Source organism: Plodia interpunctella, chromosome 19 (assembly GCF_027563975.2).
Source record: "Plodia interpunctella isolate USDA-ARS_2022_Savannah chromosome 19, ilPloInte3.2, whole genome shotgun sequence".
In the NCBI taxonomy this organism is placed as follows: domain Eukaryota; kingdom Metazoa; phylum Arthropoda; class Insecta; order Lepidoptera; family Pyralidae; genus Plodia; species Plodia interpunctella.
Window position 1 is genome coordinate 610,433 of NC_071312.1, and position 24,980 is coordinate 635,412.

Below are 24,980 nucleotides of genomic sequence, written 5' to 3' on the forward strand. Positions count from 1 at the left end.
CAAAATACATTTGATGATACAGTAGGTATTGTCTGTCAGTTTATCTTTTGGACTATATCTATCTACATATAAATTTCACTTACTTCGGAATCTGTATCAGCTGCAGCAGGAACTTCTCCGCGTTGCCCAGCTTCGTCACGTCTCCAGTGAAAGCCTTCAGCATCTCACACTCGTCGATCTCCGGCAGGATCTTGAGCAGGCCCCGCAGCTTCTCTGTGCCGATGTCGTCGTGGGACCCTTCACGGATCAGCTGGATTATGTCTTCATTGGAACTGAAAATTAATAATAAATAAATATAAAAAAATTGAAGATTTGCTTGAGATTATATTTAACTACTTCAGTATTCAGTTTATTTTTTACCATTAATCCCATAAAAACCCCCATGAATATTTTTATTGAATATGTCTTATGTTTATACATATGTATATATTTGAGCTGGAATGAGTATATCATGAGTGTAATGTACAGCACTTATTTAATCTCAAGATCACATTTACGGGTTAAGTCCCGAATGCCTGATTATTTTCATTGTTCTTTTTTGGCACAATGTTCTTTATTTTTCTTGCCCTATACCTTACATTTTACGAATTTTAAATTTCGTTACATTCTCTTCATTCGCTTTAATAACTAAACTTTCTAAAAATTGGACCTAGATCATAGACCTGTACTTTCGAAACTGTTCCAAGAATATATTGACGTTCAAACATTCCTTGCCTTGCACCAGTGTGATTTCAAATGAGAATAACAGATATTTCCATGCATCGATGTAGATAGATAAAAACGAACAATAGATAAAAATATTATTCTACATATTAAATATTTATCATAAGCATCAAGCATAGCTACGTGATGACCTAGATCATACCTCCGGAACTGCTTCAAGAAGATGTTGACGTTCAAGCTCCTCTTGCCGTCCAGTAGCGTGATCTCGGCGGCGTCGCGGCGCGCGCGGCGCTCGGGCGGCGCGTCGCCGGCGGCGCTGCGGCCGAGCCGCGGCGACGACCCCGCCGACCCCGCCGACCCCGCAGACCCGGGCGGCTGGCTCTGCGGGACCGGAAATAAATATATTATCATGTCTTTGTTTAAGACCATCACGATAAACAAAAAATATCTCGACGCAAGTTTATTTGTTAGACAAATTAAACAACCTTCTATATTCATTTCGCTACAACTATTAAACGGCTAAGCCGATTTTGATTAAACGTATCTAAAAACTGCCGCATAAAAATTAACTATTAAATAAAAAAATCCACATTGAAATCGGTTCATCCGTTGATGAGCTACGGTGCCACGTACAGAGACAGATAGTCTTAGCGGTCAAACTTATAACATCCCTCTTTTTGCGTCGGGGTTTAAAAATATTAGAAAGAATTATATTAGGATGTACTTATATAGTTTTCTTTTACCGGTCACTACACAGTTTTCAGTTTTATATTTCGCCAAGTAATATAATAAATTGATATTATAAATAAATAAATATATTAGGACAAATCACACAGATTGATTTAGCCTCAAAATAAGTTCGAGACTTGTGTTATGGGATACTAACTCAACGGTACTATATTTTATAACAAATACATATATAGATAAACATCCAAGATCCGGGCCAATCAGAAAAAGATCATTTTCCATCGTGACCCGACCGGGGAACGAACCCGGGACCTCTCGGTTCAGTGGCAAGAACCTTACCACTGCGCCACCGAGGTCGTCATATTAATGTGATGGTGGGGCTAATGTGTGGGTTATCACCACAATAAATATTAGTAAATAACTGAAAGACTATGTTAGTTCCAAGTAACTAATTTAGACATTAATCTTTAACGAAAATACCCACAACATTGGACATTGAGGCACAGACAAGAGAGACACTTCATCCATAACAGAACGCTGTGCTGCTCTGCTACCAAAATTATGATAAAAAATTACATGGTAATCCAAAATATTTCTTAATACTTTCGTAGACGCACGACTGCTATAGCAGTTCAGTCACAATTAAATTGCATTCTGACGTTCTTGAGCCAATTCATTATTGGCTTGTGTCTCGTTGAGCGTCCGCGAAAGTGTTAATATAGGATGTAATATAGCGATGTTACCTGTTGACAGAAGAGCCCTTCGATCTCCGTCCAGTCCAGTTCTGTTTTGGGTGAGTGTTTGTGACTGGATGCTACTATCGACCAGATGTTCTTCTGCCCGATGACCTGGAGGACGAGATGATGAAGTTTTAAGACCTTATTCCATTAAGTAAACTTTTGTCCATAAATTTATTTATGGTTATTCAGCAAATCCACTAAATTGATCCCTATTCAGGTAATTTTTAGATTTCCCCCCATCGCATTTTTGCTCAAAGAGTTCTCTTAATTAAAAATCCCCACATCCACACATGTGAATTTTCGGAAGTAGGTGAAATTTAACTTGGAAGATTTGATTACAGACAAACAAACATCGGGACAGGCGAAACTTAAAGCCTGTAAAATACTCACCTTGTTATTAGGAATCTTGTTCCAATTGATCGTCTTCATCTTAGTCTTAGGCAGTGGTGTCTCCTGCTGCGGCAGCTTGATGTCTGGCATGGGAGTGGGGGAGGGGGGCGCGGGTGCGGGGGGAGGTTGATTTGGAGGGGGAGGCGCCCGTGGGGGAGGTGGTATCATCATCGCTGGCGGTGGCGGTGGGGGGATTGCTGAAATTAAAACTATAATTAGAGAACGTTATTTTCTAATATCTCGATTTAGTGTAGTTTATCTTAAGTAGTTAGTTTATCTGATAGATTACAATATAATATTTTATCAGAAAGCGGTAAGGGCCTTCGAATTCATTCGAAGACCGACAGACATACAGAAATGGTCCGACGAATTATCGCTCTTTGACAAAGTAAGTCAAAAACTGGCGAGTGACAGAAGTTGGATACAGAAACCCCTTTCAAGCTTTTCAGCTTTTTGCCTATTAGTGGGATCAAATAGCTATAGAAAAAACCCACCTGTGGGGATTTGAAAGAAAACTTGCATGCAATTCAATACTTTGCATTACAAATTCTAGCAACGCGTATGACGTCACATTTACATAATAAGACTTGAACAATGGCATCACTTTTTAAGGCATGTATAATTGTTACCGTGTTTATGTATTTGTCTATTACATTATTGCCTGAAGTTGTGATGGTCCAACGATTAAACGCCGTTGATTGAAAGGTCCCAGGTTGGAATCCTACTAGTGAACCAATTTCTTCTTGTGATGGAAAATATACATGAGTGGAATCCTACTCGTGAACCAATTTCTTGATTCTTGTGAGAATATACATGAGTCAGATTGGCATTATACAATTTTACAACAATAATATAAACTACATACAATACAGAATACTAGGCAACCATACCAGACGCGGGAGGGGGCGGCGGCGGCGGCGGCGGCGGGGACAGCGCGCGCTGCAGGCTCTGCTTGCGGCCTGCGCCGGCGCCGGACGCGTCTCTGTGCGCGCACGAGCACCCCACCTTAGCCTGTGCCACAGAACTTTCTTCAACACTCTGAGCGCCACCGTCTACCTCAGCCGAAATAAAGCTATGGATCTTAAAGTCTGGTTTCCGAGTCAGACGAACAAGATTATATCAAACTAGACTAGCTTTTGTCGGCCCGCGGCAGAAAATAACCAATGTCACTCTCCACCAAGACTAATAAAAGATCTCATCCCAATTCCATCTATTTCCACGCAAAAAGGCATCATACAATGCTGACTCTTCTGAATTTCATTATAAAAACATTGTATTTTATGATAAAATAAATTCGAACTAGATGGAAATGACGTAAACATCGGGACAGGCGAATCTGAATTATTTGTAAAAAGAGTTTTCTCCCTTAGTTTAATCTCACCTGAACACTAGGAGCCCTCAACAGCTTTGCAGCGTCTTCCCTACTCTCCAGCAATGTGGCTCTGTGGACTAGTGTCTCGGCTGTGTCCCACAGGATGTCGCTGACTGGTTCCTTAGGGTCTATCCGTAGGAGGTGCTGCAGAATGCTGAGGAACGGGATCTCTTGTGGAGTGTCTGACACCTGTTGGGTTTGGCATTGCTGTTATTGCTAAGTTCCACGAGAGGTGGTGTTCGAATTCTTGGTCTGAAACCATACACCGTAGAAGAATTGATTTAGTCCCTATCTGTACTCTTTCTTTCTTATTGAGTTATTAAGAGTAGAGTCTGGTGTACTGGTTTCAGTTTTTATTCAAATGTGACTTGACTTTTGCGACTACCATCATTTAGTGTCAAGTAGCAAACACACTAGTAAACTAATTTAACATGTGTACCTGTTTAAGAATTGCGTAAAAAACATCGAGATGTGAGTTGAGGTTGATCCCGCCTGGACCTTGGGCTTCGTCGCTTTCCCTCTGTTCTTCGAAGACATCCAGTTGCACACCCAGGTCTGGGTGACTGGCAGCTTCATGTCTGAAGACATTAATCTAGATATTAGCATCGATCGACGCATAAACTATGTATATTACTTATATCTTTTTCTCAAAGTTAGTTTACATGTATTAATATAATATTTAAAAAAAGGTTAGTCGTCTCATCTCGTCTCAAATATAAAGTGCTTAGTTTACGTTTAATATCGGTTGTTAGCTTAATTCCGAAGATAATAATATGAACATAATAAGCATTATTTTTTTAATATTGAACGGATTAGCCAATGATTTCATTTTAATATGGATCCCACAAAAAGAATTTATATATTTTTTATTTAGAGTCCAATAACCTTCTGGTTTATCTGAGTTATCTTTGTCATTAATTTAGTTTAATGAGCTGACGAGTAATTTGAAAGGGATCGAGTATTAAATTTACTTGGCTACATTGAGTTTGTAACCTGAAAGGAAGTGTCTTCGACTACCTATCCTATATAACTCTTAATATCCTCGCTACACTACGGTAGCATTGATAAAGTTTTTGTGTGATAGAATGTTAATAGAATAGTTAAGCATATATATTATCTTGGCCATAAACTATGAGAACACTTTTGAGTAGGCATTTTTGAGACTTTGTAAAGTGTTAAACTTGTCACTTTCTTATTAATGTACAGAATTTAGAGTGGTCCACCTAAAAGTTTCGGTTTTATTGTCAGAGGCATCGTTTATTTGGCTATATATATAACATTGAATAAACATTGACAGCAATACATAATAGCACTGCAGTCTAATTGACATAAAAAAATTACTTAAAACTAAATTTACTACTTCGGAAGAGGAGAAAAAGAAAAGTGGCGACGCAACAACCTCAATGCAACATCAACTGTACCATTTTTTATATCTAAAATAGTAAACAAACATACGCAAAACAATCCATGGTAAAGAGTTATTGATAAGTTGCTTATCATATTTAAGAAAGCGACTCTTTTTGAAGGCCACAATGTCGAACCTATTCCTATTTTTCGCTGCTTTAATTAACAGTATTAATTTCCAATGATGTCAGTTCTTTACATAACATCTCCCTCTGAATCAGCATCAGTGCCGTGTGGACAAGATTATTCGCGAAACTGGTCTCTAATAAACGGAGCCTTTTTAGGAAAGACCAGCTCCCACGCGAGACCTTTTTATTGCGGTTGAGGTGGATTCGGAATTATTCTTTCTTTGTTAGATATTTTATCAAAATCGAACGCCGTTTTGTTAAAATTCGTTGACTTGATATAGGTATTATTTTTTCGTCTGAGTCTGATTATGAAGTTTTCAATTTGTGATCAATCAGAACCAGTATTACGTAGGTACTTATAACAAAAAGGGCAATAAACTGTGGTAAAATATTTCGACCACAGGATAAGTAAGTATATTATGATCTTTTATTTACTGCACAAATTTTCTCAATATTCTCAGTGCACTGAGTGCACTCGACTTTCCATACTAAGTTAGTTGATCAGCCAAATTGTATGGGACGCCAAAACATTTGTGACATTGGTTTCTTTGGATACCGACTATGTATTCAGTTTTTCACTTTATCGCTCACATAATTTGTGCTGTGTGAAAAGTTTAATTTCTATTAAAATTATTAAAATAGACACAAAATATCTTGTTAGACATCCAAAATCTAAGTATAATGTTAATTAAATCACTTATGCTTCTATTTCTACAACAAATGTTTAAAATTCCTTTTATTCGTATTATTTGAGATATCCTTTAACTTTGCGTTTAGGATTGCACATTTGTTGATAATGTCCTACGATTTGTTCGTCTCCTTATAAGCAGATAGGTAGTAGTAGTATGATTGGTTCTGGTGATTTAAATGTAATTAATATGCCAATTTCATTAAGTCAATTTGTTGAATCATGTCTCAGAAACTATGTGAGGTCGGCAATAATTCTTATAATTCATTTTAGTAAATTCAAATGCGAAGAAACATCACTAAGGTGCATGTTAATCATATAACATAAATTATGTATTAATTTACTTTTCGATTAGGCCATTAGCTGGACATTTTTAATACTGGTTTATTATATTGCTTATTCAAAAAACATCATCTTCCCAATAGGTTGTAATGATTTTATTAGAGAAAAAATTTAATTACTTGCAAATATATTTGCTCAACTTTAAATTAAAATGGTTTTAGTTTCCAAAACATTAAATCCTACTTATTGTTACGCAATATTTTGGCTCACATAGTAACAAAGAGTGACATTTCTTATACTAAGTATGAATAAGTATTTATTTAAATATCATAAACATAAAAGTAAATGACAAAGTTTTTGCTGTACAATGAATCATTGACATCAGACACTTGATTATTCTCCTGCGCCTTGTCTTATAGATCATTGATACAGTTTTTAGATATCATGTTACCATAACGAATCATTGAAGTGAAACGAACAAAAAGTATAGTAAAAAATATATTGGTCCTTCGTAAAAAAAGACCATGACTTTTATTATCATTAATGTTTTTAAATTGTCTGTTAGCATGCAAAGCTATGATTTCAATTTATTTTGTATCATTTACATTTTATCGAAATAGCATATCGCACTTTAGAACTTGTTGTGGAGTTTTATTTCTTTTTAGTGTGTTTTAGGCAATATAATCTGTATCTTGATGGTGCCTTGTTGTGTGTGTGGATGGGCCAATGACGATTTTCATGGGATAACTTATGTAATATTTCTTTTCAAGTAATTGACCGAGCGAAGCGAACGAGGTCTAACATTCTACTTGGGGCAAAAATACATTTTTTGTATGTATGTATGTATGTATGTATGTATATATTGTGTTCGCGAGGTCGAAGTTCGCGGCGAACAACTAGTTAGTAATGATCCAAATGAGAGCTAGAACTAAAATGCAAAGAATTGTAGAATGATGTAAAGATTGTAATGTTTACTCACCTGAGATTATTTAAAGTAGGGAGAAGACCGAGTCCTGTAACAAAATACCAAAGCCGAGTTTAAGAAAATGAAAAAATATCTTAGTGTATTTAAATATTTGAGAAGATGGACTATGATCAGGGACCGCATCCACTAATTGGGCTGTATCCCATCTTATTATCTTGGTTGCTCAAGATCACTCTCTTTATATAAAAATAAATCTTTAAGAGGCTATAATTTTAATGATTTCTAAGTGCGTATACATATAAATTATTTGTCGCACAATTTATGTAAGTAGGTATTTGACTTCACGCTCGCTCAAGCCTTGGGTATATAGATACCCATGGCGTGAGCGAGCGTGAAGTGTTTATTATAAAGTCACTCATTGCACTCCTATGAGTGCAATGAGTGACTTTATAATAATGAAATCTGCATGCCTATGATCTGACAAGATTTACCTATGAAGACCGTGCTAAAATGTAGCTGTTGTGTTTGTGAGGATGTATGTGTAACGTAACGAGTATGTAAATTACTCTTTCACGCAAAATCTACTGGTGGTAGAACACATAGGGTACTTCTTATACTGAAATTCCCAAGGGAGCGAAGCCCTGGGACGCAGCTAGTACTACATGGTTTGGAATCATCAAAAACTGCCTGTGAATGTCTAATTTCAGAGTAAATGCTTAGACATTGACTTTGAGGTAGAGATAAAAGGTGTTTCCTTACCGATAAACTCGTTGCGCACCCGGATCCTGTCGGGGAGCCTCGGGGCGGAGATGATAAGGCAGTTGATGAAGGCGACCAGAGCAGTCTTGTAGTCTGTCGTGCTTGCATTCTTCAGCTCTTCCACTACGATGTTCAGACGGTATCTCTCGTTTTTTAAAGTCTGTAAATCATTTATTTTAGGAATTGTCAGTATAAATTAATTACTATTATTAGTGTATATTAATGGAAATATATTTATTGTAGTAAGTATATTTCTATTCATCACGTGATTCTTCACACCGCAAAATCCTGTGGTCAGGGAAAAAAATCTTATAACTCTATAGATTCCGCTGTGATTTTTCAACCGGCCGCTTGCTTAGCGTAACCGTCTTTGGGAATTCTATTGTTGACTATATGGTACCTAAGCTATGTGTCCCTAAATTGCCTCCAAGAGATGATAAGTATAGATAATATAAGATATATATATATAAGAGTGGTTTAATTCTAGGGTACAAATCACACGCCAGAATCCTTTAGCTACCAAATCCGATATTCATAATTTAAGCTTATGTATAGATTGGATCTACAAAAATATTGATTGATAATAGGTATAATCAAAATTAAAATCAAAATCAAATCATTTATTCAGAAATTAAGCCTTCACAGGCACTTTTTCACGTCATATTCTAAATTAAATGATGTTTACCAAAGCTACAAACTACTAGCATTTCGGAACGACCACTGCTGAGAAGAAATGCCGAAAGAAACTCATTCAAACAGTGTTGGTAAACCTATTATGCCAGAAGGGCTTACCATTTTTTAAATATAAATTGATGTATGTATGTATATGAAAAGCAAAGTTATAGTTACGTCAAACAAATTTTACGACTATTCCTTCTAAGCTACTTTTGAAAACTGTGTGGGTGGTTTACCTCCAATTAGTGTTTAAATGGACATTTAGAAAGTAAACCAATAAATTTGAAATAGTTAAGGTTTTATTATTGTAATTTGATCTTGTAAAGTTAAGAAAGCAAGTAATACTTAGTAGGCAATAAATTTAGTAGCTTTTGCCCGTGACTTCACCCGTGTAAATTTATTTTTCCGGAATGAAAGGTCTCCTATGTCCTTCTCGATACTTCAAACTACACGTACTTATGTAAAATTTCAAGACGATTGATTGAGTAGATAATAGTGAAGAGGTAACAAACAAACAAACATACTTTCGCATTTATAATATTAGTCCTGATTAGGCTCTGTGGGTGTGCAGTGTGAGGGTTACATTCACTGCTATCGAACAACTATTATCTCTGTTTCAACTAAGGGTTGCTATCACGGCTATGATATCAGGGGCTCGAGTAAAAAAATACAGCACAATATTCGGCACTGATTTTAAGACTGTCTGTCTGAATTGATAACGAAGATAATTAATTACCAAGGATGATATGCGTGTCAATGGTCCGACTACCAAGGATGCCGAAAGATGTGAAGTGGAGAAGTACTTAGTAAAAAAGTGGGTCTTGGGCCGCGGTTGAGGAACTATCTAGGAAAACGGTCAGATAAGAGAAAGAGAAGGAAGATAGGCCATGGCCCTTTACAATCTCGATTCGAGAACATACCTTGTATCGGTCGAGGGTGTCCACAGCTCTTGCGTAGCCGTCAGCATTGTACACGCATAATGCTGATAGCAGCTCGAACACCTGTAAGAAGTTGATGACATCATTACCTGGTATAAACAAAGTCGCTTCTCGCTGTCTATCTGTCTGCCCCCATGTATCATCATCAACATCTATTTAATACTCCCCACTGCTGGGGCACAGGCTCTCCTTATTCACTTGATACGACACAAACGTCTTCTTAACAAATTTAAAGGAAAAATAACAGGAAAAAAGGGGGCTTTGGAAGGCGAGGCTTTGGAATTGAGAGCTAGTTATAAAAGAAAAGGAAAAGGATGTAAACATTGATCGTGAAGTGAAATTATTGGCAATGAAAATAAATACATTTCCATGGAACTCCAACACGAGTCGCTCTTAAATTTTAATCATTATACTTCCTAGGTAGGATTATCCTAAGCCTGTATTCCAATTGATTTCCAAGTTAGCTGAAGATAACATTGCCAACTTGTGCCTCACTCTAGTGAATAAGAATTTCCTATTGAATACTGAGTGTGATGAACACAAAGGTAAAGGTACCTGTTTCTTGACAGGCGCGGCGGGTGAGGAGAGGGCCGCAGCGAGTTTGCCCGCATATTCTGCATGTTCTACGATGTAGTCCAGGCCCACACGGCTCTCCATGCCCGTGCTGGAACAAACAACATTACACTGAAAAACAAGTTTATTACAAAGACGGCACATTTGCCACAAGATTTCAAAGATTTTCTTGCAACAAATTCGTGACTTCAACACATGACAAAAAATCATAACCCTTGCATTAAACCGTTGAAGAATTCTTGGGTGCATCATCAGGTCTATGTATGCTGTATGCTCTGCTTTTCACTTCGATTCTCGGAAAATCCAACAATTATATTATACGCACTTGATTATTGCAATAGCTGTCGTGTATTTTTCTCCAATTTTTGCATACTGATGCCAATGTTTTTTTTTTCACTTATCTGCATTGTTAAACGTAGGTACTTATAAACAATTAATTATATTTATATATCAAATTGCCACATTTTTTTTTTAACAAGAAAACATAAAAATTCTGCGCCCACACGCCGGCGACGGCCGACGGGCGACGCCATTTTATTATATATATTTTTTAATTTCATTAAAAAAGCAAAAGAATCGGTACAGATTATACCAAATCGATTTTTATAACCTTTTCTTTATTATTATTTAAATTTCTTATTTTATAACAACACATTAGCATCTCTGGTGAACATTAACTACGATTAGGAGGTTCTCCACAAAATAACCGCTTTATTTTAATCTGAATATAAAAATACCACGACAAAAAGCTGATCAATGTGGGATGTTAAAAATTACAAGGAAGCGTCTTACAATGGCGATTATGTTCACAAATATATTGAGCGTTTTAATTAAGGAAGCGACAAGCACACACAGTTTTAGTATCTCGACATAAAATCTTGCGGTTAACCGAACTTGCATGGTACACATAAAAACTTGTAACATTAAGGAGATTTTCTTAATTTAAAAAAACCACTAAAAAGAATAGAAATGAAACATTTTTTGTTTATGCTCCACCGACAAGAACAAAGTTTCTTAAATTAATTAATTGATTGATTGATTGATTGTTTAGCTAAATACAACGGTACACAATTATTATCATTTGAAAGTATTCAGTACCTACTGTATGCTATTTACCTTACCTGTAACTTACCTGTGTGGTATAGCTATATATCTATTTACTTATTTATTTAGGGTGGATGGAGGATATGCGTACTAGTGGTCTAACTACTAAGGATGCTGAAGAACTATTAACCTTGCGAAATGGAAAAGAAAAGACAGGAAAGGATCCTGGGCTCCGAATCTTTGTGGAGGAGAAAGAAACCGAGGAAAGGTAGTTAAAAGAACGACTATATGTTAGTTTTGTTCTTGTAAGAAATAAAATAAAAAAAACTATAAAATTCATTTTCCATGTTATTTATTTAAAAAAATCTCTTATGTAAAAAATCTCTCTCTCTCTCTTATGTAAGCATTTTTCTGGTTCTTCCTCCACCGTAGAGCGTCGAAGCCCAGAATCCACTTAATACATTTGTCTGACCATTTCTGACCATGATTTTACAAAAAAAACGTGTTCGCTTCGTTTCGTCAATTATTCGTTTTTCGCTTGGCGCTAACGAAATTTTCTAGTTTGGTAAATGAACCTAGGTATAAACTTAAGAAAATATGTTTTTAATAACACAGCTATTTTTAATATTGATGCCGCTACAAGAACCATGGTCAAATTAATAACATGCATTTCGAATATCTGAATATTTGATGGAATTCGAAGAATGTTCAGAAACTTGTCTATTAACGTTATTTTCTCACTTGGAAATATGCAAATATTTCTAAAGACAAGTATGACATGTTAACTATTTTAAAATTATATTATATATAGCCATTAATGTCGATAAAACTAAAAATAAAACTACTTACGTACTAACTAGACACGTGTATTAGTGTATGGATAATCTACAAAATTGAAAGTAGCTAATTAGTTCTGAAGGCAAAATTTCGTTTTATCATTCTAATTGATATATTTATAATATTTGCTTATTATAAACTAGCTGCGGCCCAACTATGTGTCAAATAATTTATAATAATATTAATATAATAAATTCATCATTTGTACAATAAAAAAATCTGTATAAAGCTACACCCTACGACCCTGCACCAATAACCAAATGCCACGGCATTCTAATCTCTATATCTTTAGTAATAAAGTGTAAGGTCGCGTCTATTACAAACAAAATGACAAAGATGCATATCGAACTGACCTTAGTTACTTCGTGATTGTGCAACAGACAGACGGATTAGCGTAAGATTGCATAGATATGTTAGCTTTTGTATTATTGATACTTTTGTTTTGATAAAGTTGGCTTACTTTGTAAAAAGGAAACTATTATAAAAACGTCGCTTGCCTGATGTTAACCCTCTTTGTGAATGCCATTGTTGCCGGTCAAATGCCAAGGCTATTTGTCCCTTAGTGGAAATTCACAGGAGGATATCAAAGTTGTCCTATTTTAGGGCGTAACCACAAACACATATTTAAGTTTTAATTTCTTTTGGTCAAATATTAGCAATAAATAATTATTAAATTATTTAAATTAAATTAAAACCAAACAAACACACCTGGCACCGATACACGTTCGGAAATCAAGATGTTTCCCAGGTGCAGATTTTAAATTATAAAATCAATCAATAAAAAAAACCAGTGTCAGTTTGTCACATAAGTAGAGGTCTGAATCGAAAACTGGTTTTTATCATTTATTTTTATATCGAGACTGCTGATGAAACTATGTAATGACATGCAAATTGAAACTAATGCGAAATCAAAATATATTCTACAAAATATATATTTAAAAAAAGTTTTAGTGCGTGCAAAGCTCACATATAGTATCCTGTTAGTGATCTAATTTTAGGGCCGGAGGGACCACACGCAACGGTTTTTATACTGCTCTCGTACAGCTAAAATCTTAATTAATTTTATAATGGTCAAGGGTACTTATAATGACAAGACATAGCGAACAATGATACAATTATAAAGTACGAACATATCACATGCAAAATAATTGATTTACCAGTAATGAATGGACAATAGCCGATTTAGTTTTGACGATTGCATAGCTCAAGGCTGTGGTTTATTGCGATCACGAGTTACATGGCAATTTTTAAACCCTTAATTTTTGGAATTAGTTTTTCTGCGTCTGCGTCTGCGTGCGAAATCCCGCGCTGGTTGTCAATCAATAAAGGGCTATGAACTGGATTTTTGATTTTTCCCTTCCTTACAATCCTAATAATTAATGTATCAATAAGCCCACAACTAGCATACTTACAGCTAAACGTGGCCTTCGAGTTTTTCTAACTCCTGGCTCTGTCTAGACCGTAAGTGATAAAGAACTATACCTAACTATAATCTGTAACTAATATTTTTTGAAGACTTAGAACTCTTACAAAAAGAATACAATAAAAGTTTTATAATAAAACGACATTCTTCACCCGAGTCCAAGCTGCCAGGAGGTAGAGGAAACCAGCCTCCACTTCGAGTGCCGTTTTCACGCTGCAGCCAAAAATTACATCATGGACTCATATCTAAAGATGATCTAAACGATATTTCACTAGGTTCTGCAAAGTTACAAAGTCCCATGAGCATCGTTTCGTCTAACACCGCCAATTTAGGGTTACCAGTTAACCTTCGACCTATGACGGGTATCGGAGAATTGGGTGAAATAGTCCCCAGTATGTGAGGAGTCCCGTCCGGTGCCCTGCACTGGAGTCCATAACTAACAATAACAATCGTTCTGTTATCTGGCAACACACGTCTGTCATCATTACGCCCGACCCAGTGGTCCGTTGGTTAGAAGTATCAATTGGCCCCCGTCATAACATGTTACAGATTCGTATCTGTTTCCGGCAACTTATTGGTGGATGAAGGATGGTGTCTTTTATATGTATGTTTGTTTTAAACTGTTACCAAGTACCACCAATGATTTAATGATCACCCATTTGAATGGCATCGAAGCTTGGTGCGCGACATGTAACTCTTTCTTGTTTCATGTCGCGTAAATGATAAATGCTTCGCAAACTAAGTATCTGTTGTGATATGGCACGACCGCGTGAGGAGCTCGCGATGTTCAGATATCCACGACATAACAGACAAACTCCAGGAATGTCATTTTTATTGATATGGCTAAAAAGGAAGACTGTTCTGGCTTGATGTCGTAAAGGATGATATAGGTAAGTGTCTGACAACTATGAAGACCATGTGAAGTGAAATAAAAAGTTTAACAAAGATGCAATTCTCTCGAAAATCCAGACACATATTCGCGTAAACAATTATTTTTTCTGATTTTATTGAATAACTATTTGCATATTTAAAGATGTGGATTTATTACATTTAGATAGGTAGACAATGCAGGCAAACCGGATCAAACGACATTCCAGTAAGTTTGTAAAATTTCGTCTCTGTAGACGCAAACACTGGGCGACCTCACTGATAAAATACAGCTTAGTTTGAGCTTAGACTTATTGCACTGTGGCACCACAGAGCTTGTGCACTAAATGAACAGTAATAAGTAATTATTTGCATTCGATGGCTTCATCGAAATCTGGGTGTTTGGGAACTCGGGACATAGACGAGCCATCGATTGCAAGCAGAAGACACAATCGCACGTATCATGAGAATGGTCAAGTAACATTTATTACTAATCTATTTGTATGACATAACATACATTCTATAAATAACCTGTTAATTCAAAGAATGATATATATATATATATATATATATATATATATATATATGTCTTCTGATTAATCGATAAATCTTAATAACATGAATTGATAACACTAATCCATATAAGAATAGTACCTACACATTTTAAGCATAACGCAAATGTACTTGTAAAATCCAACATTTTCCTTGTCAATGTGTGTCAATCAATCACATTTATTTATATAGTTTACATAATTATTAATGCAAGGGTCGCCAGGTAAATGGGCATGGATCAACACAACTTGGGCTCAGGGCGCAGGCGTCGAGGTAGACCACGAACAAGATGGCGGGACTATCTAAACAACTTCAGGCGCGGATGACAACAAACAGCTCGAGACAAAACCTATGAAAAACCCTTAAGACTAAACGGGAGGCCTTTGCCCAGCAGTGGGACACATAAACAAGCTATGAAAAATTATGTATAACATAATTCTATATAAAGTAATATGCGCGTTGTCAGGCATTGCAATGGGCGAGAGGGAGTAGACAAATATTTATGCGAGGCATAATGTTGGCTTGTTCGTTTTATAAACAGATGTCATTATCAGCATAAACTGATGATTTGCTTCTAAGAACATGTCGTTAGGTGTGTCTGTGTTTTTTATTGAATAAACATTTAAGGACATGATACTTTTCAGAAGTTCTACATGTGTTCTACATAAATATAGGAACCGGTTGGAGTCGCTAACCGTTTTATTTGGCTATTAACATCTCATTCTCATAGATCCGTCCCGGGCAATAGTTTGGCAGCTGTGGAGGTCCTAGACCTCGGGTCATTGTCTATATTTCAAATTTCATCAAATTCAGCTCAGCGGTTTAGCCGTGAAATCGAGACAGACAGACAGACCTCAAAAACTTTGTTTGATGTTTGTAGATTGTTTCTTGAACTGCCTTTTTATATTCTGGATAAGTCCCTCTAGAAGTCTTGTATACAGATAATTAAAAACTTGTGTAGTTATTTTCGCAATCTTTTCCATCATCAACTTTATTTTTACACCTATAAGGGCAAGTCAACACTAAACGACCTGACCAAATTGGGAAGACCTTGCAGCGAGGTCGTGGGTACTTAGGGCAATAAACAAGTTCACGTAGCAAGTATTACGGGGTGACAATTTTAAATTAACCGTCTTAACCGTCAATAATAGTGAACAACATTTTTTTATGGGAAACAACGTCGAAATCACAAAACGTACCAGCTGTTCCATTGAGAATCAATAACCCAAGATGTGGTAGGTAAATGTATGACAGATGAGTCATTATTTTTTTCGCGATTTAATCAAGGCTCGTCCCGGTTTCGCTCGGTCAAAATCGTAATTAATTTCTACACCTAAACCTTCCTCAGCAATCATACCATCTATTGGTTTAAACGGAATAAAAATCCGCCCGGCAGTTTTCAAGTTTATCGCGTTCTTACAGACAGTCAGATAGACGCTACAGGATGACTTCTTTTTATCTATATGTAAGAGTATCATTTTAAAATAAAACTCTCCCCTTTTGATGAGACTTCTGTTTATTATATGTAAGGATATTATATTTTTTAAAATTTTCGATAAATTGGCGATTCAAAATTGCAATGAAATGCATCGTTCATTCCAATCTGTGATTTTATGTAACAAATATATTATGTAAGTTACAAGAAATTTAATTCCTGTTTGTTAATACTTAAATATAATTACCAAAAGGAATTAAACTTTGAAACGTATTAGTTGTCTTCGAGGGTTGTGGGCGTATGAATGCCAAGGTCACCTCGCTGTTAACGACTGGTTTATATTGGTTACATACACACAGACAGCCCGACAGATTGGAGTTTTATATTTCCAAATTCGGCTACGGAGTGGTCCTATTTTAAGGCGGGACACGCCACTCGGATCAGAAGAGTATAATCTATTATAAAAAAAGACACTGAATGACTGACTGACATATCAATGCACGCACATCCCAAACCGCTGGGTTTAGAATCTTCAAATTTAGCACGTAGGTTCTTCGTGTGGTCAAGGAGTGCACTAAAGTTCATTTTTGGGGGATATTTATATATTTAAAAAGCACCTCAGGTCCTTACTGATTGATAATGTTATTATAATTCGAACGATTTTTTAATGATAGACTCAGATAAAAATTTTGTTAATTTAGTTACTTTTATTTGTTCGATTTTGTTTTGTGGGATGATAGCATGCTCTGCATTTAAATTTACATACCCGTGGACGGTGAAACATGTAGGATTAAGTTTTTCTTTTAACACCACATTGTAAAAATGTAAACTCATGTTTTTGCAAATAAATAATCTTTGCCTTTAATTTCAATAAAGGGAAAAACACGCGGGCGAAGCCCCTGGCAAAAGATAGTATGTAATAATATCATAATAATGAATTATGACATAACTATTTGTAGATTATTTCATTTTTGGAATGGTTTAAAAAAACGCTTCTTTTATCTGGTTATAACCTGTTATGGGCAAAAAGTCGAACTGTGTGCGTTGGATTAGATACAATATATTATATCTATTGTAAGCCTAATCTAAACTACTTGTTCTTTTACGTGGGCTTTGAAGATATTAAGAGTTAACGACTACTTATTATATAGGCTATTCTTTAGTAGTAGCCAATGGCGCTGCATTTTGATAGTTAAAAATAACACTTATATATCAAACATTACGCCACATAAGCGCCATTTTTATTACATAGTCTTTTTTCTGTACAATTATTATTATTATTAGATAAAATATCACGTCCTTATCAGACAGACAGACGACAGAGACCAATTTGGAGTTGAGATTTAAAATATTGCCTGTCTATCGCCTATAAGAATAATTTATAACTGTAATCTATTAACATTTAATTCAGCATTTGGTGTTGAAAAATATTTTATTAATGCGTATATACTACAAAAAAAATTGTTTCTTGTTAATTTTCTTATTTATTGGTTTATAAAGTTTTATATAATGTCGTCTCATTTAATGAAGAAACACTGACAGAAGATAGTAGGTACCTTAATAAAAAAATATACTAAAGATACGTAATGCTGTATCGGTGGCGTATAAATATGATTCGCCGAGTCGACACGCTAGAAGCAGCAAGTAGGTAAGTACCTAATAGATTATTTTTTTATAAAATTTTTATTTTATAAAAATTAATTTTGTAAAAACCGAAATCACGATCAGTTTAAGTACAATCGTCGTGATAAAGTAATACAAGAAGCGTTATTATTTACCTTTTTAGATGCACAGATCCCTAAAAACAAAAGCTCTAAGGAATAAATGTATCTTATGCGCACACGTTCTTATGGGGAAAGTTATAATATAAATATCATATATTTTAACCATTCAACCTTTAACTTGATGATTTTAAATGAGTTTATTAGTTCAAACGGCTAACTTTTAACACTAAAAATCCATTTTATTTTGATAAAAGTTACGCAATACACAACTTCTAACATCCAAAGACGCCATTAAACGTTCATTAAACTAAAAAAACTCTTAATACTAGTTTTTCAAGACCATTTTGACAAAAAAAGGCTGATGCATATGACATAACCCCTTCGATATCCTCACTGTCCATAAAATACTAGATAAGTATAAGTGATTCCGATATCGGAACGTGATATACTAGTAATAGGGACTGGTATTTCCATTTGTGTTAGTATTTGGTACACGCCCCGTTCAATTTCGTTGTGGAGATAAAACTGTAAAGGTTCTCACTATCTCTGTGTATATTCTGCTAACGTGAAAACTATCGTGTCTCTTTTGTTTTCCAATTACGGTTACTATGTCCCGTAAAAAAATCCACCCAATCCATGAAAAATAATAATTCCAATATGTCAAAACATTAGCAGAATCGATAGAAAGATTTTTGTAAGTTAACCTATTTTAAAAATCAAAAATCTGTTTAGTATTATTCATATTTGGTAAATTGTGTATTTCAAAATTATTTGTCTACGAGGCTACGCTGTGGCGACCAGCTCGTGCCTGCACTATAAATTTTTTGACTGTCAAATATGTCGTTTGCTCGTGAACTTTTTATCCAACTGGTGCAAAAGATCATTCCAAGGTGGAATCGCAGTATACAGATACTAGTACAGATGCATGCATGTTCGAACCATACAAGCGATAGCTTCAAGTAGTCACGAATTCCCTTTCACTGCTAGTAAGGAGAAATTTATAAAACAATCGATTTTGTAATATCTATTATTATATTAGTTACATCACTACGTTTCGTATGATATCAAAATTGTGTAAATTCTTTTGTACTTCACCTATTGAAGTCACTTCTACAGAAAGTTTGTGAGGATGTGTCTATAAGTATGTTTAAGTATGTTTGTTACTCTTTCACGCAAAATCTACTGGACCGATGAAATTTGGTACGCGGATAGAATATAACCTGGAATAACACATAGGATATTTTTTATCCCGAAATTAAGAAGCCGAAGCCCCAGGACACAGCTAGTAATGTCAATAAAAATACAGCTATCTCACAAAACACAGGTGAAGACGCGGGACAACAAATTTAACCGCAATCTTTTCTTCACAAATCTCAATTTAAGCAACATATTGCTTTTAATTCTATTCTATTCTATTCTATTTTATTCACAAATGCGATACTGGACACCTGAGGTTTGCTTAAAAACACATAAAATTTTACATCTTTTAAAAATTTTATGACATTTTCTTGCGCTCTATACCTACTGTATATAACAGATTCCACTTATAAGCGTCATAAAAAATTAAGATTTACTTAAATCTCTTGTCCTTTAAAATTTACGATCTGCGTGGGCATAACAAAATAAACAAAAGCGCATCCCTTCTAAATCCATTCATTCTCATCAGCCCACTGCCACTTACAGACAGACAGACACGCGTATCTTGTGTCTCAATATATCGGTCATTGTACTAAGGAAATGTCTTGTTGAAACAAAACATTCTGACGGGCATGTTGTAACAATTGATAGTCTTTTTATCGAGTGTTTGCTAACACTGCTGGTAGCTAAAATACTACCTTTCCCAACGAAATCGTTGTATGTTTCATTCCTCGTGCCCTGAGGAACTCGGACATCAGTCACCGATGTAAACATCAATATTGATGTACCAAAAGCATAACCTTTCATTGCCTTATCTGTGTAGTCGGGTAATAAATCACCAAGCCCACAAAAATTATCTGAAGTGCGAGCCGACATAGACCTTGTATCTTGAAAACCAGTTTATTATGCAACTATCTACGGATCGCAAGAGGAAGTGAGACGGATATTCTGCCATGCAAAAGTGTCTATCTGTTTCGCTTTCACAGATAAATCGCTAGACCCATTTGCACGAAGTTTTGTATGCATATAGTTAAAGACCTCGGTTAAAATATAGGCCACTTATTTTTCAAGAATCAACGTCCAAATTACTATAATGGGAGTGAAAGTTTATATAAAAATCATGTATGTTACGTGTTCGCAGAGAAACTCACGAGGACGAAGCCGCGGGCAAAATCTACTTACAGGTACATATTGGTATTTTAACCTGTAACTTTAACTAACATGCGCGCCGCTGTCGTTTAGGTAAAATTGCGTGCTTTGCGTTTATCTGCGCATGTTACAGTTGCAACTGATGCAACAGGGTGCGTTGCATGAGGTACAATAATTCATAATACGGTCTCTATTCCAAGTGACAGACAAAAGATGGAAAGCTAGGTAACGGTGCCATGGAATTAGTAGACAGGTACTCCGCACAAGTACTTACTAAATCCATGACGGTGCTTACATGGTGGATGATGCTGTTCCAGCTGACATGTCAGTCGTCAGGGTTGGCAGTGATTATTGATCACTGCCAACCCTGACACCACCCGCGTGAATTTTCCACTTAGAATTTTATTATTGTAATTTTTCTTTCTTATCGAGTGGAGTCTGAAATTCTGAACAAGTTGTGAAAATGAATGTGAAAAGTGACAATGTATCGACATCGGGCGTTTGAACGACAGAACCCTACATATACGAACGATTCGCCGACAAAATAGAGGAGACATTCTGTCGGCGAAACGTTCGTAGACGCAGTAATTGTCGGAGAACCGTTTCAGTGGTATGATTTACAATAACCAGCAACTAGTTATGGATTTGTGATATCATAAGGATGCTATAATTTAATGACTTTTTAAGGGCATTAGGAAGAGAATATTGTTTCTCCAAAAAAATAAATACTTTTTTATAATTATTACTAGCGGCCCGTCCCGGCTTCGCTCGGGTAAAAATAAAAACAAATTACACCTAAACCTTCTTCAGGACCCATCCACCAATAGGTGGAAATCGGGTAAAAATCCGTGCAGTAGTTTTTGAGTTTATCGCGAACAGACAGACAGACGTGGCAGAGTTGTTTTATAATATGTAAGGACAAGGATGGTGCATAACAAGTAAATTCAATTTCGGACATAAAGCGTAGTAGACAGCCCTACAGCAAGCCATCGGAAGTACGCACTTGAATTGGGCCGCGCCGGACACATCCTACGCGTTTAAAAATTACAAACAGACAGTTGAAACCCCCGTTTTGGTTATATTAGGATAAGTTTATTCGAAAACTATTATTTGTAACTATATAACATCTGTTATTGCTTAAGTTTATATTGACATGTCTGAAAATAATCGTTCGTCTACGTTGCAGCTCCGTTATGCTCTGTTGTTTTCTAGGTTTTAACACTGAGGTGCGTTGACGTACATCGAAAATTCATACAATTTCTACGTTGTTCTGCGTCGATCCGTCAACGGACGTCAACGTTTCGGAATACGACGGAGCGTAGAGGAGCAATGGGCATGACTCTAAGGAATCTTTTTGTTTACATGCTCAGTCCATGATACTAAACAACTTTTAGGACGAGAGTAACCCATTGAAATCGCGAAAAAATCGGCAGTTCCATAAAAAATAAATTACCTAGCTAACTTTAGGAAAATGTATGGATCAACTAAATTTTTCTCCCAATTGCGAGTTTACTCTCATACAAAAATAATTCAGTGCCAAGGACACATTATGTATAAAAAATATGACAATGATATTTGACGACCTCGGTGGCGCAGTGGTAAAGTACTTGCCTCTGAACCGAGAGGTCCCGGGTTCGATCCCCGGTCGGGTCATGATGGAAAATGATCTTTTTCTGATTGACCCGGGTCTTGGATGTTTATCTAAGTATATGTATTTGTTATAAAATATAGTATCGTTGAGTTATAGTATCCCGTAACACAAGTTTCGTACTTACTTTGGGCTGGGGTATTATTTAATCTGTGCTTTGGGGTTAGCTCAATCTGTGTGATTTGTCCTAATATATTTATTTATTTATTTAATGATTAAAAACTCACTCAGTATAGACATTTTTGTTACATCACTGTTTACATAGTATAAAACAAAGTAGCTTATTGCTGTCTTGCGGGAAGCTAGCTTAGATCTTGACAACTACGCAACGGATTTTGATGCAGGTTTTTTTAATAGACAGTGTGATTCTTGGGGAAGGTTCAGGTGTATAATTTATTATGGTTTTACCCGAGCGAAGCCGGAACGAGCCACTTAGTCGTGGATAACATACTAAATGTTGACCGGGGCTTTGTTCCCATGGGAATTTTGAGATAAAATATAGGCTATAGCAATCTTGGATAAAGTAAATTTGTAATGGTGAAAGATTTTTTAAATCGGAACCGATTTAAAAAGAGTAGTTAGGTAGTTTTAGGAGATTACTCGCCTCAAACATACAAACTCACAAACGCTTCTTCATCTTTATAATAATAGTGTAGATTACTAAAGTTATTATTTACGATTTTGAATAGATTTATTAAATACCAAAGGAATATTATCTATGATTATCTGAATAAGATCATACATTGCCCATACATGGACTGAGTAAGGTTACATACAAATATGCCTTATATGGGGGATGGCCGTATAGAGCAGTCTTATGCTTGCTTCCTAGATCTCAGATTGCTACACAAAGACATATCCTGACGCCATTTGCTTTTATGAGGGTTCTGTTACTTGTTTAAGGACATACAATTATGAATGTACACATTTTTATACTGCCTTGATAGTATAATGCGGTATTCTGTTCGTGTCTTCTAATAAAATAAATAAAAAATCAAAGTTTCTTTTGAAAATTGGTGTTTTTATAACGGCAACGGTTTACCGTAATGGTAAAAGAAATCTCCGATCGAAAAAGAACGATCGAGATGCAACTGCGACACAACTATAGTAATTAGCGTGTATATAAATAAATAATATAATTTTAAATATTTTATTTCATTAAATTACCTTAATACCTAATTACCTTAAAAATTAGCATACTAATTTCAAAATTTTAAAATATTTTTTCAAAATACTTTATTGTTTGTAAATGTAATCAGTAAGAAAAAAAAATTGAATGATGTGCACATCTATAGTTGATGTAAACATCAGAAATTACTTAATATCATGTTTTCTATTAATGTCATATGTTTATGTTGTTGTATGTGCCTTATAAAAAAATAAAAAAATATTAATATAAAGTTGGTCGCTACGTCAACCTTTAATGCTTAACCGGAGGAATATATTGACAATTTAATTTAATAATATTATTGACAATTTTGTTAATTGACACCTAAATATTTATACGTCTATAAGGCAGAATGCATGTTCTATTTATATCACGACCATGACAAAAAAATATATTTGAATTTGGAAATATGGCGACAGTCGCAAGGACCGTACAGCCGTAACAGTAACAGCGCAAAGGGCTCCCAGGTGGGAACGAACCGCTTTGGGCGTTACACGCAAAAATCTGAAATATCTTGCCTAAAATGTCTGGGCCTATTGAGAGCCTGGCGCTATGTTTACTGATCTCTCTTCTATTGGTCTTTCCACAAAGTAGGATGGTTACCACGTGGTTACTGATCGTAATAACTCCATATTTTCTTCAGTTCCCATAGTTTGCCACATACAGCTAACATTTCTCACAACTCTCATAAGAAATTACGAGATAAAAATATCTAAGCTGGGAGTTGGATCAAAGCCGGCGCCATGTATGGGTGTATGTATGTGCGTACCTACTCAACTTAATTGTGGGTCGACTACCGGTATATTGCAATTGAAGTTTTATGAATATACCTATCTGCTTCCAGCTCGTGGACATGTTAACATATGTTAGCCCGGCTTCGCACGATCTAATAAGCTGTTTTGTATGTTTATACCGTTAATAAATTGTCTAAATAACTGTGAAAATTGCATTAAAATCTGTTGCATTATTTAAAAGAAGAAGAAGAATTAGAAAAAGACACGAGACGTAGCTGGCGGCTTTGTTTTATATTACAAATGCATAAGTTTGTGAGTATGTATGTGTGTGTGTGTATGTTTGTTACTAATTCATGCAAAATCTACTGGGCGGATTGTTATGAAATTTGGTATATAGGTAGAATATAACCTGGAATAACATAGGGTATTTTTATCCCGAAATCCCCATTGAAACGAAGCCCCGGGTCGCAGCTAGTACTATAAACATTGTTGTTATATAGGTGTAGTAAAATAATGCTTTTAGTCCACCTCTTGTACTTTTACTAATAGTATTTTCTGCAATAATGTTTAAATAAATGACCCATCCGATTATGGTACAGTTTATGACGCGATCTCAGATCTTAAATAATTGAATATTTCATCATTTTCGTTTCATCGTTTTGCCCAAAATGATGAATTAAAAAGTTGACTATTTGAAAGAAAAACAAGGTTTAACATATCATAAACAGGAACCTAATTGTCCACACAATGTCGAACACACGTAACATTGTTCCTGCTATGTTCCGGAACGACATATTTTGATGGATCATTCGTGTTATACATTCGCCCAATGCTATGTACTCATATATATCGTCGCTTGGCATTGAATATATTCATAGACATACATAAATTATGAATTATTATGGCCATAGTTTTGCACTATGTCATATAATCTATTTACAAGAACAGTTAATGTTTATAGCCGTTATGTTCATAACACGCGAATATCAGAAACGTTGACTAAGAGTATAATACAATAACTAAGAATATAATACACTA

At 35.5% G+C, this 24,980-nt stretch overlaps 1 protein-coding gene across 3 annotated transcripts in view; it reads right to left on the reverse strand.

Annotated features, from left to right (window-relative positions):
- form3 (formin 3) overlaps positions 1-24,980 on the reverse strand; it is a 94,281-nt gene that overhangs the window by 9,261 nt on the left and 60,040 nt on the right. For all 3 annotated transcript variants that reach the window (XM_053759420.1, XM_053759419.1, XM_053759418.1), the window contains 11 exons: positions 10,207-10,315; positions 9,634-9,714; positions 8,039-8,198; positions 7,334-7,367; positions 4,292-4,430; positions 3,862-4,041; positions 3,371-3,491; positions 2,481-2,677; positions 2,094-2,198; positions 866-1,044; positions 84-272 (listed from right to left, as the gene is read on the reverse strand). In XM_053759420.1, the coding sequence (XP_053615395.1) occupies positions 84-272; positions 866-1,044; positions 2,094-2,198; positions 2,481-2,677; positions 3,371-3,491; positions 3,862-4,041; positions 4,292-4,430; positions 7,334-7,367; positions 8,039-8,198; positions 9,634-9,714; positions 10,207-10,308 (1,487 nt within the window). In that variant the 5' untranslated portion in view covers positions 10,309-10,315. The remainder of the gene's footprint in view (positions 1-83; positions 273-865; positions 1,045-2,093; positions 2,199-2,480; positions 2,678-3,370; positions 3,492-3,861; positions 4,042-4,291; positions 4,431-7,333; positions 7,368-8,038; positions 8,199-9,633; positions 9,715-10,206; positions 10,316-24,980) is intronic.